This window comes from Pelophylax lessonae, assembly GCF_965119305.1.
Source record: "Pelophylax lessonae genome assembly, chromosome: 3".
NCBI classification, from domain to species: Eukaryota; Metazoa; Chordata; class Amphibia; order Anura; family Ranidae; genus Pelophylax; species Pelophylax lessonae.
This window is the reverse complement of record NC_138770.1, coordinates 627,229,396-627,255,234: the sequence shown is the minus strand read 5'-3', so window position 1 is coordinate 627,255,234 and position 25,839 is coordinate 627,229,396. Positions and strand designations below refer to the sequence as shown.

The window sequence follows — 25,839 nt, the reverse complement described above, 5'->3', positions numbered from 1 at the left end:
ATACAGAGCAGTTAGACCCCCTTCCTGCCCAGACCAATTTTCAGCTTTCAGCACTCTCACACTTTGAATGACAATTGCTCAGTCATGCTACACTGTAACCAAACAAAATTTTTATCATTTTTTTCACACAAATAGAGCTTTCTTTTGGTGGTATTTGATCACAACTGGGGTTTTTTTTTTTTGTGATATAAGCAAAAAAAAGAGCAAAAATTTTGCAAAAAAAACACTTTTTTTTAGTTTCTATTATAAAATTTTGCAAAAAATTAATTTTTCTTCATACATTTGGGCCAAAATTTATACTGCTACATATCTCTGGTAAAATTAACCCAAATTAGTGTATATTATTTAGTCTGTGTGAAAGTTATTGAGTCTAGAAGCTATGGTACCAATTACTGAAAATTGATCACACCAGATGTACTGATGGCCTATCTCCTTTCTTGAGGCCCTGAAATGTCAGGACAGTACAAATACCCCCCAAATGACCCCTTTTTGTAAAGTAGACAGTCCAAGGTATTTAGTAAGAGGCATGGTGAGTTTTTTGAAGTTATAATTTTTTCCCACAATTCTTGGGAAAATGAAGAAAACATTTTTTTTTCTTTTTTTTTCCCAAAACGTTGTCAATTTATAAGCTATTTCTAACACATAGCATGTACACAGCAAAAATGACACCCCAAAATTCATTCTGCTACTCCTTCTGAGTATGGTGATACCACATGTGTGAGACTTTTACACAGCCTGGCCACAAAAAGAGACTCCACGTCCAAGTAGCACCATAAGGCGTTTTAGGAGCATAAATACACATAAAACTTTCTTACTACCTATCACACTTTTCAAGGCCCTAGAGCAACAATACAATGGAAAAGTCCACAAAATTACCCCATTTTGGAAAGCAAACACTCCAACGTATATTCTATGAGGCATTATGGGTCCTTTGTCACATGTCATTTTTTTCCACAAGTTTTTGGAAAATGTGGGAAAAAAATAAAAACTTTTTTTTTTACACAAAGTTGTCAATTTATAGGATATTCCTAACACATAGCATGTACATCGCAAAAATGACACCCCAAAATACATTCTGCCACTCCTCCTGAGTATGGCAATACCACATGTGTGAGACTTTTTCACAGCCTAGCCATATAGAGGGGCCTAAACATCCAAGGAGCATCATCATGCATCCTAGCCACTTGCCTAGGCCTATTTTTGACATTTGGTGTTTACAAGCTAAAATCAGTTGTTTTTGCTAGAAAACTACTTAGAACCCCAAAACATTATATATTTTTTTTTGCAGAGACCCTAGAGAATAAAATGGAGATTATTGCAATATTTTTTATCACACCGTATTTGCGCAGCGGTCTTCCAAACGCAATTTTTTGGGAAAAAAATCACTTTTTTTAATTAAAAAATAAGAAACCAGTAAAGTTAGCCCAATTGTTTTCCATAATGTGAAAGATAATGTTACGCCGAGTAAATAGATACCCAACATGTCATGCTTCAAAATTGCGCACGCTCACAGAATGGTAACAAATTTTGGTACTTAAAAATCCCCATAGGCGACATTTTAAAAATTTCTACAGGTTGCTATCTTAGAGTTACAGAGGAGGTCTATGGCTCAAATTATTGCTCTTGCTCCAACGATCGCGACGATACCTCACATGTGTAGTTTGAACACTGTTTACATATGTGGGCGGGGTTTCCGTATGCGTTCGCTTCTGCGCGCGAGCTCGCGGGGACACGGCGCTTTAATTTTTTTTTTTTTTTACTATTTATTTTATTTATTATTTTTTATTTTTACACTGTTTTTTTAAAAAAAAAAAAATTGATCATTTTTATTTCTATTGCAAGAAATGTAAACATTACTTGTAATAGAAAAAGGCACGACAGGACCTCTTTTTTGTGAGATCTGGGGTCAAAAAGTCCTCAGATCTCACAAGTACACTAAAAGATAGAAAAAATAAAAAAAAAAAATTAAAAAAAAATTAAATAAAATGAAAAAAAAAAAAGGGACCTTTAAACTGGTTGCTAGGCAACGACGTTTGCCGTAGCTCCGGTCCTCCAAGACCATAGAGTCGAGTGAGGGCAAGCTTGCCCTCACTCGACATCCTGTCTGTGAGGATCTGGGACCGGATCGTTTTCCCCGCTGCCGGCGGGTCCGGTAAGCGGGGAAAAGGACCAGAATGCAGCGGGAGGGGGGGGGGCACCTCTTCCGCCACCCCGGAAGGGTGATCCCGCGGCGAATCTGCCGCTGGGACCACCCTTATCGGAAAGCCAACCGTCCACCGTTTAAAAAAATACCAGGGTTATGGCAGCTATCTGCTGCCATAACACCGGTATTTAGGTTTAAACGGACGACGTATGTTAACCTTTTTGGACTTAGACATGGTGGCTGTATGAAGGGTGACAGGTACTCGGGTACTTTGCTGGGCAGGTGACAGGTACTCTGGTACTGATGAGCAAGTGGCAGGTACTCGAGTACTCCGATAGGCAGGTGACAGGTACTCGGGTACTCTTATGGGCAGGTGACAGGCAGGTGATAGGTACTGATGAGTAGTACTGATACTGATAGGTGATACTGATACTGTACTGATGGGTACGGATGATCAGTACTGATACTAATAGGTGATAGGTACTGATGGGTACTGATGAGTACTGATGAGTAGTGATGGGTAATGATGAGCAGGTGGCAAGTACTCGGGTACTTCAGGTGTCAGGTACTCTGATGAGCAGGTGGAAGGTACTCGGGTACTCTGTTGGGTAGGTGACAGGTACTCGGGTACTCCGATGACGGGTACTCAAAGTACCAGAGTACCTGTCATCAGAGTACCCGAGTACCTGTCATCAGAGTACCCGAGTACCTGTCATCAGAGTACCCGAGTACCCGTCATCAGAGTACCCGAGTACCTGTCATCAGAGTACCCGAGTACTTGTCATCAGAGTACCCGAGTACCTGTCATCAGAGTACCCGAGTACCTGTCACCAGCCCATCAGAGTACCTGTCACCAGAGTACCCGAGTACCTGTCATCAGAGTACCCGAGTACCCATCATCAGAGTACCCGAGTACCTGTCACCAGCCCATCAGAGTACCTGTCATCAGCCCATCAGAGTACCCGAGTACCTGTCATCTGAGTACCTGATGGGCTGGTGACAGGTACTCGGGTACTTTGATGGGCTAGTGACAGGTGCTCTTTATTGGGGGGGGGGGCAATCAGTGTGGTTGGGGTGCACTATGATTGGTAACTAGCTGTTACCACAATCTCCTCCTCACACAGGATCAGTGTGTGAGGAGGAGAACACGGTGACAGCTAGTTACCGTGTTCTCTGATGACATTTGTGACCGGCTGTGATTGGACACAGCCGGTCACGTGGTAAAGAGCCAATTTCATTGGCTCTTTACCTAGATCGGGGATGGGCTCTGTCCGAGGGACGAGCCTCGTCCCCGATCTCCGCGTTGCGCGCCCCGGGGGGCGCGCATTAAGGAAGGAACGAGCGGCTCGCGCTGGAGCCGCTCATGTGATCGGCTGTGATTGACACAGCCGATCACGTGGTAAACAGCCAATTTCATTGGCTGTTTACCTTGATCGGGGTTGGGCTCAGTCCGAGGGACGAACCTCACCCCCGATCGCCGCGCTGCGCGCCCCCGGGGGCGCGCAGTAGCGGGGAGATCCGGGCGCCGTCATATGACGTCGGCCCGGATCGAGAAAGGATTTGTGCCGACGTCATTTTACATGACGCGGTACGGAAGGGGTTAAGAGAAAGTGTAAAAATAAAAAAATTTAAATAGAATAAACAATAAAAAATTAAAGCTCCCCCGTCCCCACATGCCTGCACGGAGAAGTAAACGCATGCGTATGTTGCGTCCGCATATGTAAACCATGTTCAAATCGTTCCAGCGAGAGCAATAATTCTAGAGCAAGACTTCCTCTATAGCTCTAAACAGGTAACCTGTAAAAACTTTGAAAGTGTAGCCTTTTTGAGATTTTTAGGTACTGAATTTTGGTGCCATTCAAAGAGTGTGTGCCATTTTAAACCATGACGTGTTAGGTATCTATTTACTCGACGTAACACCATCAAAGTGTTTTTTTCCCAACAAAAATCTTGTTTGAAAAATTGCTGCGCGAATACCGTGTGACATAAAAAATTGCAACGACCACCGTTTTATTTTATTATTGTGAGTAATTTAAAAAAATTATGATTTTTACATGTAGGAGAGGAGTGCCAGAATAGGCCTTGGCTGGAATTGGTTAAATGCAGTGTATAACTATTTAAACTACAAGCTGTCCAGGACTCTGACTGCACAATATACAGTTGTTGTGCTTTATGTTTATGCTTTTATTCTGGCTCTTTATTATGCCCAGCGTTGCTTTGTTTTTCATATCTGGACGCAGATTTAACGTACCATAATTGTCTGAGAAATAGAAATTGCGGCAATGCGAATTCTGTTTGGAGCCGTGACAAAACTAATTACTTGTGTTGTCTGCTTCATTAGGTAGCTCGCCTCTTTGCGTCTGCGCAGACACGCGACCGCCGTACAATAGGCTGATACGTGTTATTGATGCACAGTCAAGGAACGCAGAGCAGCTGAGCCTGATTAGTATTGATTTGAATTTTTCCTTCTTAATTATTTTTATTACGGCTCTAGAAGCTCCTGCAAGCATTTTGATAGGATTATCCTTTTTACATCACACTAAGCGCAGAGAGGATTTCCATACTAGAAAAACCGCAGGGGACTTAAAAACAAATAAATGCTAATTTGTTAGTTTTAACTGGCATGCCAGTATTGTTGGAGGCTTAAAGTCGTAAACTGCATAACGTTTCCATACAGCTCCTTGGGGACAGCTGGGAAAATGCGCATCACAAGTCACGGTGTAGTGCCAGCCCTGTGCTGCAGAATTTGAATACTGTGCTATTGCCGATGTTCCTAAAGCTGACAGATCTAAAAAGACAAAAATGAATGTGGTGTTGTATTCATTTATATACCATTGAATATTTTTTTTTTTTTTTTTTAAGTGCAAGCAGTGTGAGTACCTAAAATTGAGTTGGTCCCATGTAGACTAATGCACAATCTGTATAGTAGAGCTCAAATTGGGGGGAGGGCGATGCAACACAAAGGACAGTTAGATATGCTGCAGTGCAAAAAGCATGCTTATAGTTGGAGAAAGCAGAGTGACAGAGAGATATGCTTTTCAGTGTGGTGCTTCTCCATTTATTGTGCAGTCACAGGCTGGGGAGGGTACCTGTAAATGAAAGTGAAACTGCAGCAGATCTGTGCTGCGGGGCAGAGATGTGTAAATCTCGGAACTGGTTGGTTAGAAATGCAAATCATTTGGCGTGTAAAACAGCTCTCAAGTATGCATTGAAACGGTTTACCTGTAGTACAGCTTTAGGAATATCCAAGTTGCTTAAAGCAGAACCTAAAATGGAACTACACTGCATCTGAGCACCGCAAACCAAAAACTCAGTTAATTAATTTTTAATATTCAAAGCAAATTCACCCATCCATCCATGTCTCCATACTTTATGTTGCTGAGAAATCACTATGAAAAGCACCTTCTAAAATTCAGGCTATGACCATCCTGAGTAAGAGCAGATTATTCATTATTTACTTCCTGGAATCCATCTGCCCTTGTGCATCCATCTAGCTCAGGTGTGCAGGCAGGAGGGTGTGCTTACCTAAAAAAAAACCCTCCAGAAGACTCCTGGGATTTATGACATCATTCGCCTAGGCATGGAAACCAGGAAGTAACTGAAGAAATGTAAAAAAAAAAAAAAAAAGCTTAACCCTTTAACAGCCTGACAGAGCAGATCATGTTTTTTTTACCATATATCACGTCTTCCTCTGGCACTGTAAGGGTTATAACAAGTAAGCATGATATACTTTCTTATGTATTAACTAATGCTAGCAGCAAAGGATTAAACATAATCAATGCTGATTGAGAGAGGGAAGTCCCCGTTGGTTCAGTCACCCTACCCAGCCTGTTACTGACTTCGTTTTTTTTGGAGGGGAGCAACCTCCGCACTTTTTGCCTAAGAGAGGATGATGCGTCTTTCCCCTCCCACAGCATTCTGGAATATATTAAATGTCCCAGGAGGCTGCAGGACCATTCACAGAGTGCCATGAGTGCATGGAGTGCCATGCAAACCGATGCATGTGCAGTGGTGAACTGGCTGTGGTTCCTCGGAAAGCCACAGCTGACTTCTGTATCCAGGATAGCGACGTCAGGGACTCACAGCAGTAAGAAGACCCAGCTGTGGGAAGACAGCTCTGGACTCTAGGCACTGATAAGTGTCTGATTTTTAAATGTCAGCATCTACACTATATGAAAGGGGCTGACTTAAAAAAAAAAAAAAAAAAAAAAAAAGAAGCTGAAGTTCTTCTTTAATGTACTGTGTGGTGAACTAACAGTTGTATTTTTTGTCATAACAAAATATTGATTAAAAAAATACAGTATTTTTTAGGGTGAGGCCACATGTCTAGCTTCCCCATCTACTCATGTACACTGGGAATGTACAGTATGTGTCGGGTCTTTTCTCCAATCAGATGTTAACCAATGCAAAGCCTAAGTTATTTTTTGCTAGTCAAAAATATTTTGAATATGGCAATCAGTCCAGCAAATTGCTTGCATACATGGCCAAACAAAAAATCCAAGTTTTGTGATTTGTAAAATAAGAGATGTTGACAGGACACTAAAGCTGGATACACACTATCCAACTTTTGTGGTTAGATTTCCTTCAGATTTACCTTTTCTATGTAGTGCAAGGGCCTGCCAGATTGAATACAAATTGAAAGTGTTTAGGTTTGACCTCATATTATATGGTTTTGTTAAGTCTAAAGGAAAAAGTCTTCAGAAAATCTTATAGTGTGTATGGCCCATAACCCTTATGGAGGATAGACTATTGTCTTGTTTTCATAGTTTTTATACTGACATGTATGCCTCCTCTCTCCAATGCCCAATGCAGAGATTGCGGCATATTTATCTGACTTGAGTTTTCCTTTCCTGTCAGAGGACCAAGCCATAATGTTGGATGCTGAGATAACAGGAGAGGTGAGATCGGCAATTTTGTCTTTAGCCTCTGGCAAAGCATCAGGCCCTGATGGTCTTCTTTTAGATTTACAGTAAACCCCTGCTCCATCGCGGTTCCGTTTTTGCGGTCCTGGTATATTGCGTTTTGTAATGTTATTTTACTATATAAATCATTAAAAATGAAATATTTTTGTGTTTTCCATAGCTCTTGCTATGTCTTTCAGTATCTTTTATGTGTTTAAATGAGTTTCTATTGTTTTAAAAGTGTGTTTAAAGACCTTAAAATGCTTTTACACGTACAGTGACAGTAAAAAAAACATGCCTACAATGCATTTTAATAGGGTTTTTCTATTTCGCGGATTTTCACTTTTCGCGGCTGGGTCCGGAACGTAACCCCCGCAATGGAGGGGGGTTTACTGTATATAATAGATACTTGGACATTAAAGCCCCGGTATTGTTACAGGTCTATTTGGAAACCTTTCCAAGATGAGAAACTACCACAATCTATGTATGCCCTCACAGTAATTCTCATCTCCAAGCCTGACAGACCCCACAGACTGTGCTTCTTACTGTCCAATATCGCTATTGAACATTGACTATAAAATCCTGGCCATGCGGCTCAATTCAGTATTTCTCAGTACTGTTCATGAAGACCAAATGGGTTTTTATAACTGGCAAGTCTATGTCTATTTGCAAGACTTTAACTCTGAGTCTTGTGCCCTGTGCTCTCTCGACACAAGGCCTTTGATTCCAAAGAATGACCCTCCCTACGGGCCTTGGCTTTAGTATTCACTCATGAAAATGAGTGTCCACTCTATATGGAAGTCCATCCTATAATCTAATGGTCAATCGACTTCTTTCAGCTTCCCTACCTTCACACAGAGGGACATGCCATGGCTGCCTTTTTTCACCACTCCTCTTCACACTAGCAAAAAAAAAAAACTTTGGCTTTTAATATTTGGCAGTCTTTCTCCTTTAAAGGCATTACTATTGGCAATAGAATGGACAATATAGGTTTAAATGCAGATGATCTTATTCTATACAAACAAGGATAAACTTGATCAAAATGATCCTTCTGCCCAAGTGTCTCTATGTCATATATCTTATGCCTATGGCGATCCCTAAATCGTTCTTTAAATATCTAGACTGACAATTAATCTTATTTACCTGGTCTAAGAGCCCTTTCACACTGAGGCACTTTTCGAGCGCTTTGGCACCAAAAGAAGCACCTGAAAAGCTCATGAAAACCTATTCCCATTGAAATCAATTAATGCTTTCACACTGGGGTGGTGCAAAAAATCCTACAAGCAGCATCTTTGGAGCGCTAAAGAAAGTGCATCAAAAATGCCCCTCTCCATTAAAATGAATAGGAAGCGCCTCAAAGCGCTTGAAAAACACTTCAAAAGCACTTCAAAATGGTTCTTGAAGCAGTTTTTGAGTGATGTGTCTATAAAAAAAAGCACACCACTAACGCCGTAAAAGCATCTGAAAAGTGCTGCAAAAGCGCTCAGAGTTTTATTGGCAGTTTTCAAGCACCTCAGTGTGAAAGGGCTCTAATACCCATCGTAAATTAAAGCATTCCACTTTGCAGAGACGAAGAGGCTGGTACACACTATCCATTTTTTTTTTTTTCCGTTCAACCAAGCAGACTGAATGATAAAAAACTAAAGAGCTCAGGAGGAGTTACTGTACTAACGTCCTGATGTTAGTACAGTGATCTCCCGCTGAGCTATCGTGTTCTGACAGGGGGAGCTCCCCCCACCAGCACACACTGGTCAGTGCTCTCAACCATTGGATTGGGTGCTGATCAGAAGACCTTTTTCGGTCATGCCCCTTCGACAGAAGGCCTGGCTTGTGTTGGAGCTGCTGCCGTACACAGGGGCTTAATATCAGATGGCATCAGCCGGTTCAATAGAATATTATGGTACTGCCTAATACAGTGCCCTGAAAAAATATTCATACCCCGTGACATTTTCCACATTTTGTCAAGTTACAACCAAAAACGTAAATTTTATTTATTGGGATTTTATGTGATAGACCAACACAAAGTGGCACATAATTGTGAAGTGGAAGGAAAATGCTAAATGTTTTTCAACATTTTTCAGAAATAAATGTGAAAGTGTGGCGTGCATTTGTTTTCAGTCCCCTTTACTCTGATACCCCTTACTAAAATCTAGTGGAACCAGTTGCCTTTAGAAGTCACCTAATTAGTAAATAGAATCCACCTGTGTGTAATTTAATCTCAGTATAAATACAGCTATTCTGTGAAGCCCTCAGAGGTTTGTTAGAGAACCTTAGTGAACAAACATCATCATGAAGGCCAAGGAACACACCAGACAGGTCAGGGATAAAGTTGTGGAGAAGGTTAAAGCAGGGTTAGGTTCTAAAAAAATATCCCAAGCTTTGAACTTCTCACGGAGCACTGTTCAATACATCATCCGAAAATGGAAAGAGTATGGCACAACTGCAAACCTACCAAGACATGGCCGTCCACCTAAACTGACAGGCCGGCCAAGTTGAGCATAAATCAGATAAGCAGCCAAGAGGCCCATGGTAACTCTGGAGGAGCTGCAGAGATCCACAGCTCAGGTGGGAGAATCTGTCCACAGGACAACTATTAGGCCCCTTTCACACATGCTGTCCGTTTGTCCATTTTTCATCCATCCGTTGATGGATGAAAAACGGACATCAATGTATCTCTATGTAAAAACGGATGACAACGGATGATCATCAGTTAACATCCGTTTTCATCCGCTTCCGTCAATGTCCGTTTTTTTTAACATATGAATGCCCTATTTTTCATCCGTCAAAAAAACAGATGGGACGAAAAACGGATGACAACGGATGAAAATCGGATGACAACGGATGAAAAACAGATAACTGACGAAAAACGGATGAAAAACGGATAACAACTGACGAAAAACGGATGAAAAACTGATAAAAAAGGATAACAACTGACGAAAAACGGATAAAAAAGGATAACAACTGATGAAAAACAGATGAAAAATGGATGGAAAACTGATACATTTGACGTGACTGAACTGATGAACTGAACGGACCGTATGTGTGAAAGGGGCCTTATAGTCGTGCCCTCCACAAATCTGGCCTTTATGGAAGAGTGGCAAGAAGAAAGCCATTGTTGAAAGAAAACCATAAGAAGTCTCATTTGCAGTTAGCGAGAAGCCATGTGGGGACACAGCAAACATGTGGAAGAAGGTGCTCTGGTCAGGTGAGACCAAAATATAACTTTTTGGCCTAAAAGAAAAACACTATCAGTGACAGCAGGGACAGGGAAGCTGGTCAGAGTTGATGGGAAGATGGATGGAGCCAAATACAGGGCAATCTTAGAAGAAAACCTGTTAGTTTGCAAACGACTTGAGACTGGAACGGAGGTTCACCTTCCAGCAGGACAAAGACCCTTAACATACAGCCAGAGTTACAATGGAATGGTTTAGATCAAAGCATGTTCATGTGTTAGAATGGCACAGTCAAAGCCCAGACCTAAATCCAATTCAGAATCTGTGGCAAGACTTTAAAATTGCTGTTCCCAGACACTCCCCATCCAATCTGACAGAAGAATGGGCAAAAATGTCACTCTCTAGATGTGCAAAGCTGGTAGAGACATCCCCAAAATGATTTGCAGCTGTAATTGCAGTGAAAGGCGGTTCTACAAAGTATTGACTCAGGGGGGCTGAATACAAATGCACACCACACTTTTCACATATTTATTTGTAAAAAGTTTAGAAAACCATTTATCATTTGCCTTCCACTTCACAATTATGTGCCACTTTGTGTTGGTCTATCACATAAAATCCCAATAAAATACATTTACGTTTTTGGTTGTAACATGACAAAAGGTGGAAAATGTCAAGGGGTATGAATACTTTTTCAAGGCACTGTATGTATCTCTATTATATGGCTGGACAATTTAAACATCTGATAAATTGGTGTAAACCAGTATCACCCACTATGGTAGAGGCTTACGTAGCTACATCATTTAAAGTAAACCATCTTCTGATTGGTATTGAGGCTCCTGGGCCATTACTACCTAGAGTTAAGTTATCCATTCTTACCTTGGCGAGGTTTGTGTAGAATTAGACTGAAAAGTATTCCGCATATACAGATACACCCTGGGAACTGCTTGTCTGGAACAACCCCATGGAGTAATATACTAAAGAGAGTGGCAAATCTAGTGCAGCTGTAGCCAATCATTTTCTTACTTCAGCTTGTTTCAATTGAGCTTTGATAAAAAAATAAAAACCTGGAAGCTGATAGTTTCTATGCAGAGCTGCACCATATTTTGCCATCTCCAGTTTTAGTAGATCAGCCTCGCTGTGCGGTCCTTCCATGCTATGCTCTTTGCTTTGTGCCAATGTGTTTTCTCTCTTGATTGATTTTCCAGATGCCTGCTTTAGGTAGCACCATGGTTTGACCGTTCTTCCAGATGCCCACTGTAATAATGTTATACACTCATTTGACTATATCAGGGAAACCTATCATTTACCCCATACAGTTTTTTTTATAGGTACTTACAGGTACGGCATGCTCTCTAAGCAGAGCTTGGGTCTCACAAATGGAACTTTTCTATTTATCCCCTTAATTGGTATATTAACCACTTGCTTGCTGGGCACATATACCCCCTTCCTGACCAGGCCACTTTTCAGTTTTCACACTTTAAATGACAACTGCGCAGTCATGCTATACTGTACCCATATGACATTTTAATCATTTTTTCACACAAATAGAGATTTCTTTTGGTGGTAATCACCGCTGGGTTTTTATTTTTTGCTAAGCAAACAAAAAAAACCGAACATTTAGAAAAAACGTTAATAGTTTGTTATAAGATTTTCGAAACTTCATTGATGTGCACTGATGAGGCTGCACTCATGGGCACTGAAAGGCTGCACTGATGGCCTGCACTCATGGGCACTGATAGGTGCCACTAATGAGGCGGCACTGATCAGGAGGCACTGATCAGGAGGCACTGATGAGGCTCTGCACTGATAGGTGGCACTGATGGGCACTAATAGGTGGCGCTGATGGGGGCCTGAAACACTAAAGCTGCAACCCATGGTTCTTGAGAGGTCTGACTGAAGGAGGATGTCCGTGGATTCTGTCTGGTACTACTGAGGAAGACTGCTGTGTGTGCTTCTGGAGCCTTGTGACTAAAGACCCCCGCACAGGGGTTCTCTGGGACTTGTGCTGCTAGATCCCCATCTGGATGCTAGAAGTCAGCTGCTGGATGTGAGCTAAAGGGGACACTGGCTAGTGTCTTGAAGAGGTAGAAAGTCACTGAGTTCCTTTAGCTACAAAGGGACTTGTTCATTCCATACAGTTGCTGTATGGTCCTACAGATATTCTGCTACACAATTCTTTTGAGAAAATTGTCCTCACCTGTGAATAGTTAATTTGGAGTATCCTACTAATTCCCTTCTCCTATCTATGTTCTCATAATAAAGCATAAAACAAATCCCCTAGACTGGTTCATTGGAGATAACGAGTGGAAGAGTGTTTGTACCTGGCTGTGGGAAAATAATTGTGACTGGTTGTGGATCAATCAGTGGGAGGCTCGGGCACCAATATTCAACGGCTCCTGCGGGGGGTAGCGCTACATACGTTACGTCTATGGTTACACGCAGTTAATCAGGTTATTCCATATGGAAAGGTAACATACGAAAATAGAGGATTCCCCTCGTAAATACAAAACATTCTGGGATGTCTGGTGTGATTCTACCCCCACTCTAACAACCTCTGGGAACTACAACTATTTTCCAATGCTTTTTGCTTTGTAATAAACAAGTCTGTCCTATGGTTGTTATATACACAACTGTAGTCTTATGATATACCTTGAATTCAGGAAATTGTTTGATGCTCGATGCTTTTAAATTTCTGTTTATTGGACCATTACTGAGCATAGTTTGAGACGGTGAACCATACTATAATCTGTATGTCACAATCAGAATTGGATATTATTTTTCCTTTTTTGCACTAAACAGAATTTAAGAAAAATATATACAATATTTTCTGTGATCGAGAAATGTTTCATTAGTTTACATTATGACCACAGCTGCTTCTCTGAAGATTCTATTCTTTGTCTGTTTTTTTTCCTCTTTTCGCAAACAAACTTCATTGACTGAAGGGTATCAGCAGCAGCAGAGAACAACTAATAATGAACAATTGCTGAATACTTAATTTCCCCAAACATTTCATTCTTTACTCTTGGTAGTGTAATGTGTTATCAGAATCTAATCACACTAATCTGCTCTGACACTCATTACCAGGCCTGTTTCATGGGAAACTTAATCAAGCAATTTGCAATTGTAAAATTTTTCATAAGTCCTGTTTGCCTGTTTTATATTTTGTTTTAAAATGAGTGACTATATATATATATAGTATAAAAAAAATTATATTAGGGCTGAAATCTGCCCGGCAGCGTTTAACAATAAAATCTCAGCAGTTTAGGACTTCCCCCCCGGGGACAACAGTGGCGGGCACTGACCACTTAAACACAATGAGAGCCATGGTGGTGGGAGTAGACTGGTTAACATCTTTAGCATCCATTTAAATGTACATTATTGTTTTCCTTCCCAGAAGGCAAAAAGGATATCCCATAATCTTTAACAGAAATTCCTGTCCTTGGAGATTGCTGAAAATATCCCTGTTAAGGCTGCTAATATTCTAGCTCATATGCTTTTTTATGTTGCATTAGAGTATATGTATAGCCCAAAGATTTTTTTTTTTTTTTTTGTTTTGGATAGAGTAGGGAAAGGGTAAAACCCCTGTCAGGTTATTTTTATGCCATCTGCAACAGGGAGTAGAAGGCAATCTCCAAAAATGAAAGAAAATTCCCTCTACATCTGTCTGTGGAAAAGGTGCCCCCATTGGATGATTTCCCTTTACCTCTTGTTCTGGGGCATTTCTAAAATGTAGAATTTCCCCTCATAATATTTTCTGGTGACGATGGTCACCAGTAAAAAAATAGAGGGGTATCTCCATACAATGGGAACACAGACAGCGTTTACAACTTGACTGAGGGTCTTGCCACTCCATCCAACACTAGAAAAAAATGATTTTGCCTATAGATTCACTTTAGGATATAACTATTTGGGCATGTTAGCAGGGCATTTTAAATTGGGTTTTTAATTTAAAATGGAAATTAATTAAAATTGAAGAACATATGTACAAAATGTTTTTTTTTTTTTTTTTTTTGTGTCATGATATGGACATATTAGTATAGTTTAATAGGGGAAGCTTTCAAGCCAAAAGAATGCATGTTGAATTGGCTGGATATTCTAAAGAAGCTCTGACTTGCTTTAAAGTTGTATTGGGTTTTATTTGTAAAAATTATTTGGTATCCATTTCCTGAATAATAAACAGTGAAAAAATGTATACATTTTGTCTGTTATTTTCTGCAGATACATTTACATTCCGATGGGGGGGTCACAAACTGGCATAGGAAGAATGCTGCTCTCTACTGCCTTAACTTTTATATTTGTGTGTTACTGGCATGGAAGCCATGAATACCTCTGGTACTGGACTGCACTCAACTGGATTGGATTAATCACAGAACATGGTCTGAAGAAGCTCCTATCTATGCCCTTTATTCAAGAAAGAATTGTAAGTATTGGCTTAAAGATTTAAAAAGGCCAGAAAATAAATACTTGTAGTAAAGTCTGTATGAATATTTTGTATTTGTTACAGATAATAACCCATAAAGCCTCCCAGGAACTAAATACTGTATTTTCTGGCGTATAAGACTACTTTTGAACCTCAAAAAAATCCCCCAAAAATGGGAGGTCGTCTTATACGCCGAGTATAGGTAATCATTTTTTAGCAGTAACACACCAATCAGTTAGGAACACGCGGTGTTGTTCTTTTTGTGAAAAAAAAAAAAAAAAATTAGAAACATGCATGTAAAGTGGAACTAAAGCTAAAACCTAACACATTGCAAACAGGCAGGGTTTTTATTGTAGAAGAGACATGTAATGTCTCTTCTGCAATAAAGTACACTTACCTGCCCTTTCCCAATTCTTTGCGGAAAGTACACTGAGCTGTGCACGTGCAGCTCAGTTTACATTCTGGTATACTGTCAATCAAAACCAGCATCCTGGAGAACCTTGGGAGAAGATACCAGCACTGGAAAGGGACCTTGTGGGCGTCTGACCATTGAAACAAAGGTAATTATGTTTGCCTTTCGTTACGCTTTAACTGCAGATTGCTTATCTTAAATTAAAACTCAAGTAATTTTGCAAAAAGTGGGCAAGGGTTACAACTGCTGTCAGGTTTTGTATTGCTGTGCGTTCATTGTGGAGATTTTCCATCCCTTTCTGTCCTGGTGACACCATCCTTATAAAGAAAATATGTTTTTATTGCTGTCCTTGTCCCTTTTGTGGAAATGTCCCCTTCTTGTATTGGCAACACTTATTTTATGAACAGGAAATGAGTGAAAATCATACAGAGGACACAGCCTTTAAGTAAAACCTAGCACACATTCTAATCCTTAATCATTCTGCTCAAAACCAAAAAAGGTTTCACTGTAATTCTGATGTTTTGGTGTTGCCTGGTGTGGATGGCCAGGTAGTTATGTGCTACATACATTAGTCAGTTTTTATGTGTTCAACCAGTGGGTTGAACGAAAAATACTCACTTAATTACTCCCATCCACACTTTCCACACTTTCACGGTGGATAAGGAAATCCTCCCTGCTGAGCTTTTGAATTCTGACGTTAAGGAGATTTTCCTGCCACTAAAATAGACTGATCAAGTGGCAAAAAATCTGGCAGGACAGTTTAACAGAAGTCAAGTGGTAGATCATCTTCTGTTCAACTACAGCCATACATGTATCCCAATTTGGACAGTCAATGCTAAACTGGCTGAATTTTGATCCAGGTATGGGCAGCTTTAGACACAACATCCAGCCACCCTTCGTACAGCTACTGAGCTCAGCATTGTGCCACCAACAGCGAGAGCACTTCGCACACAGGGGTTTTGGACTCAGCAGGGTTCTTGTTTCTGTGGTACTGGGAGCGTGTGCCCAGCTTACATCTAGGCAGGAAGGAGAGGGGTGCTTCATACTAGGAGATTTTCTAAAAGGATTGGGAGAAGCTGCACACAGCCTACAGATATGTCATTTAAAAGAAGCTCCTTTTTAAAGAGTTGCACAGTGATTTTTTTATCTACCTGGTAAGCTTGAATGCATGGGAACTTTTATTGTAAAGGTAAATTAGCCCTAAAGTTTATAGTGAAAAGAAATTTAAAATTAGTATTTACTTTTTCCCAGATAAATTGACATGTCCACAGTCTGCTCTTACTTGTAAAAATATATTTATATTACAATTTAGGAAAACAAGGGATTTTTAAACATACACTTCAGCCAAAACTGATTCTTAAAGCGGAACTTAACCCAAATGGAGATGTTCCACTTCTTAGCCCCCTCCCCTGCCACATTTGGCACTTTGTTTATTTTTTAGGGGGTAGGTATCTGGAAACTACCGTGGCACAGAAACAGATCACGTACTGTAATGTGAGCAAAAGCAAGTTCAGGGTTTAAGACTTGGTAGTAGGGTAGCTCCAAGCAGAATTCAGTACAGGTGGATATCCGATGCAGGTCAAGGCATGCTGGGTCAGAAAGGGGCAGTCAGGCACAAAGTCAGGGGTAAGATTCACAGTTAATGCTGTAGACAGAACAGACTTGTGCAGCTGATAAGTTTAAATACCATATACTTGGCATGTGAAATGTGGCATGTGCGCACATTCTTGCACACACAAACGTGCATATGTGCAGCTACCAGCCAGCCTGAGCATACATATTCACACAGGCTCACCCTTCTGCATACTGACATGACCTTCCTGACAACATTTTTGCTGTGCTTGTAATCAGGACAAACAGGAGAGTACACTACAGTGAGGAAAAAAAAAATATTTGATCCCCCTGCAAATTTTGTAAGTTTGCCCACTTACAAAGAAATGAAGGGTCTATAATTTTTATCATATGTGTATTTTAAATAATAGAGACAAAATATCAACAAAAAAATCCAGAAAAAACACTTGGTGCAAATGTTATAAATTGAGTTGCAGCTCAGTGAGAAAAAATAAGTATTTTATCCCCTACCTGTCACGGCTCTCGCCATGCCTTACAGACAGCCAGGCGTGGCCGCCGTTAAGTATCTAACATGGGATTTGAACCTGGGTACTTTGATGTTCTGTCCTGTTATCCTGCCTCTGAGCCACACTTCAGCTCGTATGGATCCAGTCTTGTTACTCTGGTATTGCATGCAGCACTAGGGGGCTGGACTTCATCTGAGTATGCTCCTGTCTCTCCTTGTCCACCTGAAGCTAATTGCTCATTTAAGCAAGCTATAAAACACTGCCTCTCGCTTAGAGCAGTGTCAATTCATTGATCTTTGTTCCAGATTGTTCCTGTTTGACAGACTTTGTTCCTGTGTTCCTATTTCCTGAGTGTGAAAAATGGGTGTGCTCTTGGCTGAAATTCTTGGGGTGTGCCACATCCCTTAGTAAATGGAAAAAATGTTAAGTTCCCCTGGGGTGGGATTTTTTAGGCACCAAGTAATAGAGAATTTCAATAATCGGATAATATATTTATTGAACAGAAATAATAGACAAAAAAATTTAAGTTAAAAACAGTTGCAAGCATGAGACATTAATACCATAAGGCTCCTTTCACACGGCCGCTCCGTGTGTCCGCAAATCATCCCATCCGTTTGCGGATGATTTGCGGACATAATGTAAGTGAATGGCACTGCGGGTGTCAGCGGAATACCATCCGCTGACACCCGATTTTCCTCCTGTCAGTTCTGTTCCGTTTTTACAAATGGAACAGAACCCCATTTTTCCTTCCGTGTAAAAAACGGAAAGGAAGGAAAATCGGATGTCAGCGGTGTCATCCGCTGACATCCGCAGTGCCATATACTTACATTATGTCCGCATATCATCCGCAAACGGATGGGATGATATGCGGGCACACGAAGCGGATGACAGAAATGTCATCCGCTCCGTGGAAAAAAAAAAAAAAGTCCCGCAGCGGACCTTTCACACGGAGCGGCCGTGTGAAAGGAGCCTAACAGTAACCAACCACATTTTACAAAGTCCAAAACACGACGCGTTTCGAAGACTATGGAGCTTCTTCCTCAGGGGTGGCTTTGAGTGGTGTTCTGTTGATATGGGATATAATCAGAGCGTCATGTATTTGTAAATAAAATACAGTTTTAATAATATCAGTGTTGTAACAGCCAGTTGAAAAAAAAAGAAAAAAAAGAAAAAAAGGATTTCAAATACAGTGAAACAAAAAGCACTTACATGGTTAGCTGTTGAGGAACAAATGGGTGCTTGCAAAATTTAAAATCAAGGGGTTAAACTGCAGTCTGGTTGATAATGTCTTGATCAACACCAGGAATATACGGTTGGTGTATAGCAGATGATGAGTCTGGCCACATGTCCCCCAATATGGACAACTGAAGTCCAAGTGAGCAGAGGCTCTTACTGAAGAAAGGCCATAGTGAACTAAAATGAGAATAAGAAACAAAAACATATGGACACTGCTTATCTTAAAAGAAAAAAGGGGAAATCTGGAGGGTATTAATTAATTTAATTGGGACATATTTAAAGATCATGGTTGCCTTTTGCAAAGAGCTAAGATAGGGGAGGGAAAGTGGGACTTTAAATGAGACTCCTGACCAAAAGAGTCTCCATCCCTAATTTGATTAACACAAAATAAAAGCAATGTGGGACTTTAAATGAGGTGTGTCCAGCTGGAAAATTAAATTATAAATGTATGGTAGAATAAACCAGATAGGTAGAGATATAGTAAATCATTTATTGAAAAGTCTATGGACCAAATATAGGTAGGACCACAGTATTCACTATACAAATGTATCCCATGGTAGTGGGAATTACATAAATGAAATACATATGGGTATAAATGATCTAAAGACAATAGTAATGGTATTCAGATAGTACAATTACATTTGATACATTCTGGTATATGGTATAGCACGTAAACAGGGTCAAAAAAATAAAGATACATAATTAGCATTTGTAATGGATGGATTGCCTGTATATAACTCAACGCGTTTCGTGAACACAATTCACTTCGTCAGGAGTAGGCAGTAAAAGTAAGTACAGTTCAAAAATCTGAAAAAAGAGAAATGCATAAGGTAAATAACAATATATGTCCTGTAAGCCGGTAAACCTGAGGCACCTGACAATGATGTAACTTACAGTGCGATATCAGTTTAGGTTTTCAAGGGGTAACCAGATTGCTCGGGAGTATGTCCAACCCGGGAGCTGAGGGAGCGAAACCCACGTGCATCGAGCAGGTGTATAAAGTGTAGAATAGGAAAGGCGGCTCTCAAACATGGGGGGATCTCAGAAATTAACCATAGTAATTGGGTAGGTCTGTAAGAATATGAACGCTATATGGGTAAGTATCATAAGCAAAATATACATAGTAATATAGGGGATACATATGGTAGGAACCCAAGGAGAGCCTACAGACCACAGACTAGTGAAATAAGATGTAATGTAGTGATCATAACCGTGCCAAACATATGAAAGGTAGGTGGAATGAAGAAATAGCCAACTATATGTAGCCAAAGTGATCAAACAAGAAACTGTGAGAACCTGTGAATCCAACCAGAATGGTGAAAGGGAAATGAAATGACACGTGGACTGAGGGTGTGATTGATAAGAAAGATATCTGAAGTGGGTAATTAAATTAGGACTGAGAGTAGCTGGTGATTGGTGCCGTGAGAAAGATGAGAGAAATATATGGTGGAGTGAAGTAAAGGGTAAGAATAGCGTGTGCTCACCTGCATGGATCCATAGCGAGAATCGCGCCCAGCGTCACACTGAAAGCTCAAACGTAGGGAAGCCGCCGGGCCAGCCGATGAGCCGGGCAGACGCTCCCCCTTAATGAGCATAGTTGGACAGCACGTGACCGGACGTTGGCGTCAATACTGACGTCACGTCCCGCACAGAGATGTGTGGCGCCGATGCGCTGCGGCCGCCAACCACCACCACGCCATCAACCCCGCCCATCTAAGTGGGAGGAGATAGAGGAGGAGGGGGCGAGGAAAGCGGGCGGAGCGCATCGCAGCTCCCGGGGAAGGACAGAGCCACGAATCTGCCCGTGACCCCAATGGTAATAGTAAAGCATAAAAATAGGACATACATTGCAAAAGACCTTAAAAAAGGAAAAGATATGTGTATATAACTTATAGCAAAGCCATATTAAGGATATAAAACATGGACGGCAATGCAAAATATGAATAGTAGTAAAAAGCTGGTGAATCACACCTCCATCCCTATTTTAGTATGAAGCAAGGGGAGGGAAAGTGGGACTTTAAATGAGACTCCTGACCAAAAGAGTCTCCATCCCTAATTTGATTAACACAAAATAAAAGCAATGTGGGACTTTAAATGAGGTGTGTCCAGCTGGAAAATTAAATTATAAATGTATGGTAGAATAAACCAGATAGGTAGAGATATAGTAAATCATTTATTGAAAAGTCTATGGACCAAATATAGGTAGGACCACAGTATTCACTATACAAATGTATCCCATGGTAGTGGGAATTACATAAATGAAATACATATGGGTATAAATGATCTAAAGACAATAGTAATGGTATTCAGATAGTACAATTACATTTGATACATTCTGGTATATGGTATAGCACGTAAACAGGGTCAAAAAAATAAAGATACATAATTAGCATTTGTAATGGATGGATTGCCTGTATATAACTCAACGCGTTTCGTGAACACAATTCACTTCGTCAGGAGTAGGCAGTAAAAGTAAGTACAGTTCAAAAATCTGAAAAAAGAGAAATGCATAAGGTAAATAACAATATATGTCCTGTAAGCCGGTAAACCTGAGGCACCTGACAATGATGTAACTTACAGTGCGATATCAGTTTAGGTTTTCAAGGGGTAACCAGATTGCTCGGGAGTATGTCCAACCCGGGAGCTGAGGGAGCGAAACCCACGTGCATCGAGCAGGTGTATAAAGTGTAGAATAGGAAAGGCGGCTCTCAAACATGGGGGGATCTCAGAAATTAACCATAGTAATTGGGTAGGTCTGTAAGAATATGAACGCTATATGGGTAAGTATCATAAGCAAAATATACATAGTAATATAGGGGATACATATGGTAGGAACCCAAGGAGAGCCTACAGACCACAGACTAGTGAAATAAGATGTAATGTAGTGATCATAACCGTGCCAAACATATGAAAGGTAGGTGGAATGAAGAAATAGCCAACAAGGTCTTTTGCAATGTATGTCCTATTTTTATGCTTTACTATTACCATTGGGGTCACGGGCAGATTCGTGGCTCTGTCCTTCCCCGGGAGCTGCGATGCGCTCCGCCCGCTTTCCTCGCCCCCTCCTCCTCTATCTCCTCCCACTTAGATGGGCGGGGTTGATGGCGTGGTGGTGGTTGGCGGCCGCAGCGCATCGGCGCCACACATCTCTGTGCGGGACGTGACGTCAGTATTGACGCCAACGTCCGGTCACGTGCTGTCCAACTATGCTCATTAAGGGGGAGCGTCTGCCCGGCTCATCGGCTGGCCCGGCGGCTTCCCTACGTTTGAGCTTTCAGTGTGACGCTGGGCGCGATTCTCGCTATGGATCCATGCAGGTGAGCACACGCTATTCTTACCCTTTACTTCACTCCACCATATATTTCTCTCATCTTTCTCACGGCACCAATCGCCAGCTACTCTCAGTCCTAATTTAATTACCCACTTCAGATATCTTTCTTATCAATCACACCCTCAGTCCACGTGTCATTTCATTTCCCTTTCACCATTCTGGTTGGATTCACAGGTTCTCACAGTTTCTTGTTTGATCACTTTGGCTACATATAGTTGGCTATTTCTTCATTCCACCTACCTTTCATATGTTTGGCACGGTTATGATCACTACATTACATCTTATTTCACTAGTCTGTGGTCTGTAGGCTCTCCTTGGGTTCCTACCATATGTATCCCCTATATTACTATGTATATTTTGCTTATGATACTTACCCATATAGCGTTCATATTCTTACAGACCTACCCAATTACTATGGTTAATTTCTGAGATCCCCCCATGTTTGAGAGCCGCCTTTCCTATTCTACACTTTATACACCTGCTCGATGCACGTGGGTTTCGCTCCCTCAGCTCCCGGGTTGGACATACTCCCGAGCAATCTGGTTACCCCTTGAAAACCTAAACTGATATCGCACTGTAAGTTACATCATTGTCAGGTGCCTCAGGTTTACCGGCTTACAGGACATATATTGTTATTTACCTTATGCATTTCTCTTTTTTCAGATTTTTGAACTGTACTTACTTTTACTGCCTACTCCTGACGAAGTGAATTGTGTTCACGAAACGCGTTGAGTTATATACAGGCAATCCATCCATTACAAATGCTAATTATGTATCTTTATTTTTTTGACCCTGTTTACGTGCTATACCATATACCAGAATGTATCAAATGTAATTGTACTATCTGAATACCATTACTATTGTCTTTAGATCATTTATACCCATATGTATTTCATTTATGTAATTCCCACTACCATGGGATACATTTGTATAGTGAATACTGTGGTCCTACCTATATTTGGTCCATAGACTTTTCAATAAATGATTTACTATATCTCTACCTATCTGGTTTATTCTACCATACATTTATAATTTAATTTTCCAGCTGGACACACCTCATTTAAAGTCCCACATTGCTTTTATTTTGTGTTAAAGAGCTAAGATAAAATAAATTTAATAAGCATAGGAGATGTAAACCTATTGATAATGACATGTGATATGGAAATACTCGCGCCAAGGAGTGCAAAATAATGTCTGTGGGAAGCTGCAATGTAGTCAGGTGCACTAAAAATTAGTGATCTAGGATTGTGAACAGAAAGAAGCTTACTGCGCTACCCTTTTAACTAGTGAACAGCTCTTAGTATGAGTTGTTAATTAACAAAGTGCAGTATGGTGAATAAAAATAAATAAATAAGTAAGTATGGATCACTCCAAACTCAAATGTAAAGTGCAATAATGCCCATATGAAATAAAATAAAATAAATGCAATAACAATATAAATATCAAAGAATGGTGCAACAACAGCATTACATAAATAATATGACTTAAATGGTGACAGTCCGTTTAGCGTGACTAAAGTGCAAAGTGCTGGATAAAAGTCTCTTTGTGCAGATTTCAAACGGTGGTGACTCCTGTGACCCTCTGATCACCCTCCAGTGCTCGAAGGTAAGGTATCCCACTTACCAGATATGGTGGATTCTTATGGTGTACGCCAAAAAGAATCTATAAGCGCTTGTGTGTTTCTCCTAACCTCGGATGGTCCGGTTCTGTGTTTGGCCCATAAGTACTCGGGATAAACAAGAAAGAGAAATGCTCCTCATAGTGTAGAAAGGTAACGACCTTTATTACTCGAACACATGCATATAAACACACTCTTCATGTGAAAAACACATCCAATAAAAGTCCTTAAAAACTGTGATGAAAAAACTCCAGAAACTCTTGTGCAAATATCGCAAAGGAAAACCGTGATAGGTCACAGCAAAAAGTGTGGGGTACCCATATGGATACTAGTACCGCTGCTGAGCTTCCATAGTGCCTCGCGGCATGGTATGTCTGGACGCTGTGTGATCACCGCTGGGTTCGCCGTACCCGGAAGTGGTGTGGCGGCGTGCGGTCCCACTTCCGAAGACGTCACATCTCTGACGAAACGCGTCAAGTTGGTACGCACGCTGCTTCGCTCTGAGCTATCGTTGGACCGCACGCCGCCACACCACTTCCGGGTACGGCGAACCCAGCGGTGATCACACAGCGTCCAGACATACCGTGCCGCGAGGCACTATGGAAGCTCAGCAGCGGTACTAGTATCCATATGGGTACCCCACACTTTTTGCTGTGACCTATCACGGTTTTCCTTTGCGATATTTGCACAAGAGTTTCTGGAGTTTTTTCATCACAGTTTTTAAGGACTTTTATTGGATGTGTTTTTCACATGAAGAGTGTGTTTATATGCATGTGTTCGAGTAATAAAGGTCGTTACCTTTCTACACTATGAGGAGCATTTCTCTTTCTTGTTTATCCCGAGTACCTATGTGCCAAACACAGACCCGGACCATCCGAGGTTAGGAGAAACACACAAGCGCTTATAGATTCTTTTTGGCGTACGCCATAAGAATCCACCATATCTGGTAAGTGGGGTACCTTACCTTCGAGCACTGGAGGGTGATCAGAGGGTCACAGGAGTCACCACCGTTTGAAATCTGCACAAAGAGACTTTTATCCAGCACTTTGCACTTTAGTCACGCTAAACGGACTGTCACCATTTAAGTCATATTATTTATGTAATGCTGTTGTTGCACCATTCTTTGATATTTATATTGTTATTGCATTTATTTTATTTTATTTCATATGGGCATTATTGCACTTTACATTTGAGTTTGGAGTGATCCATACTTACTTATTTATTTATTTTTATTCACCATACTGCACTTTGTTAATTAACAACTCATACTAAGAGCTGTTCACTAGTTAAAAGGGTAGCGCAGTAAGCTTCTTTCTGTTCACTATTGATAATGAGTTTGTATATGTAATCTCACAATGGCAAATGCCAAAAGAGGGGAAAGACCATATTAAAACAATAGTCTTTGAAGAAAAAAGATTTAGGAGATTTTAAGTTAGTCAATTGGTACATATATAAAGGTAATGATTACCATTAGAAAAAGGATTAAGATAAAATGAATTTAATAAGTGTAGAGAACATTAAACTAATATTTATAGGTTTTTATATATTCTGATCTAAGAATGGCTGATGCCAAGAGCAAGGGAAGACAATATTAGGATATTAAATTAGCAGATATGTCCATATAATATTAAAGTGTTGCATTTGAATGCAAGATGTTAAAGGAGTTAGTCGATGATGAGGCTTACCTTATGAGATAAGACACCAAATGCTGGACAGCAGAAAACCGTGGCTCCTGACAGGCAGACTGTGAACTGAATGCCACCAGGAGCCCGGTTAAATAATACCTTAATTGCCTTAATCGGATGAATGGATTAGGGAATATGGCCATCGGCTGGCCTCCACAGCGGGCTTCCTGAAACAGAGGGGCCGGGCGCGTCCTCACAGTACTGGGCATGCCCGACGGCATGACGCAATGAAGGCGCGGCTAGCGCCTGCGTTCCACCGACACGGAAGGTGCTCCGTCGGCGTGGAACGCTGACGGAGCTGGTCAAGCTGGTGCGAGAATCTCCCAGAAGGAGTGCCGCAGAGGTGACACTGCTGACCAATGGGAGGCGTCAAAGAAAGTGACGCCTCTTTCCGTGCCGGGTTGGACATACGGGGGACACCAGAACCAGAAGGACAAAATAATTTGAAGAAAAATAAGTAAACATCGTATGCCTGTTTTAATATGGTCTTTCCCCTCTTTTGGCATTTGCCATTGTGAGATTACATATACAAACTTATTATCAATAGGTTTACATCTCCTATGCTTACTAAATTTATTTTATCTTAGCTCTTTGCAAAAGGCAACCATGATCTTTAAATATGTCCCAATTAAATTAATTAATACCCTCCAGATTTCCCCTTTTTTCTTTTAAGATAAGCAGTGTCCATATGTTTTTGTTTCCTTGCATCTCCTTGCATTTCTTATTCTCATTTTAGTTCACTATGGCCTTTCTTCAGTAAGAGCCTCTGCTCACTTGGACTTCAGTTGTCCATATTGGGGGACACACGGCCAGACTCACCATCTGCTATACACCAACCATAT

At 40.9% G+C, this 25,839-nt stretch overlaps 1 protein-coding gene across 1 annotated transcript in view; it reads left to right on the top strand.

The window, feature by feature from the left end:
• The window catches only part of HHAT (hedgehog acyltransferase), a 651,154-nt gene that overhangs the window by 417,172 nt on the left and 208,143 nt on the right, over nucleotides 1-25,839 (top strand). The window contains exon 10 of the mRNA XM_082249768.1: nucleotides 14,436-14,637. Within this exon, the coding sequence (XP_082105894.1) occupies nucleotides 14,436-14,637 (202 nt within the window). The remainder of the gene's footprint in view (nucleotides 1-14,435; nucleotides 14,638-25,839) is intronic.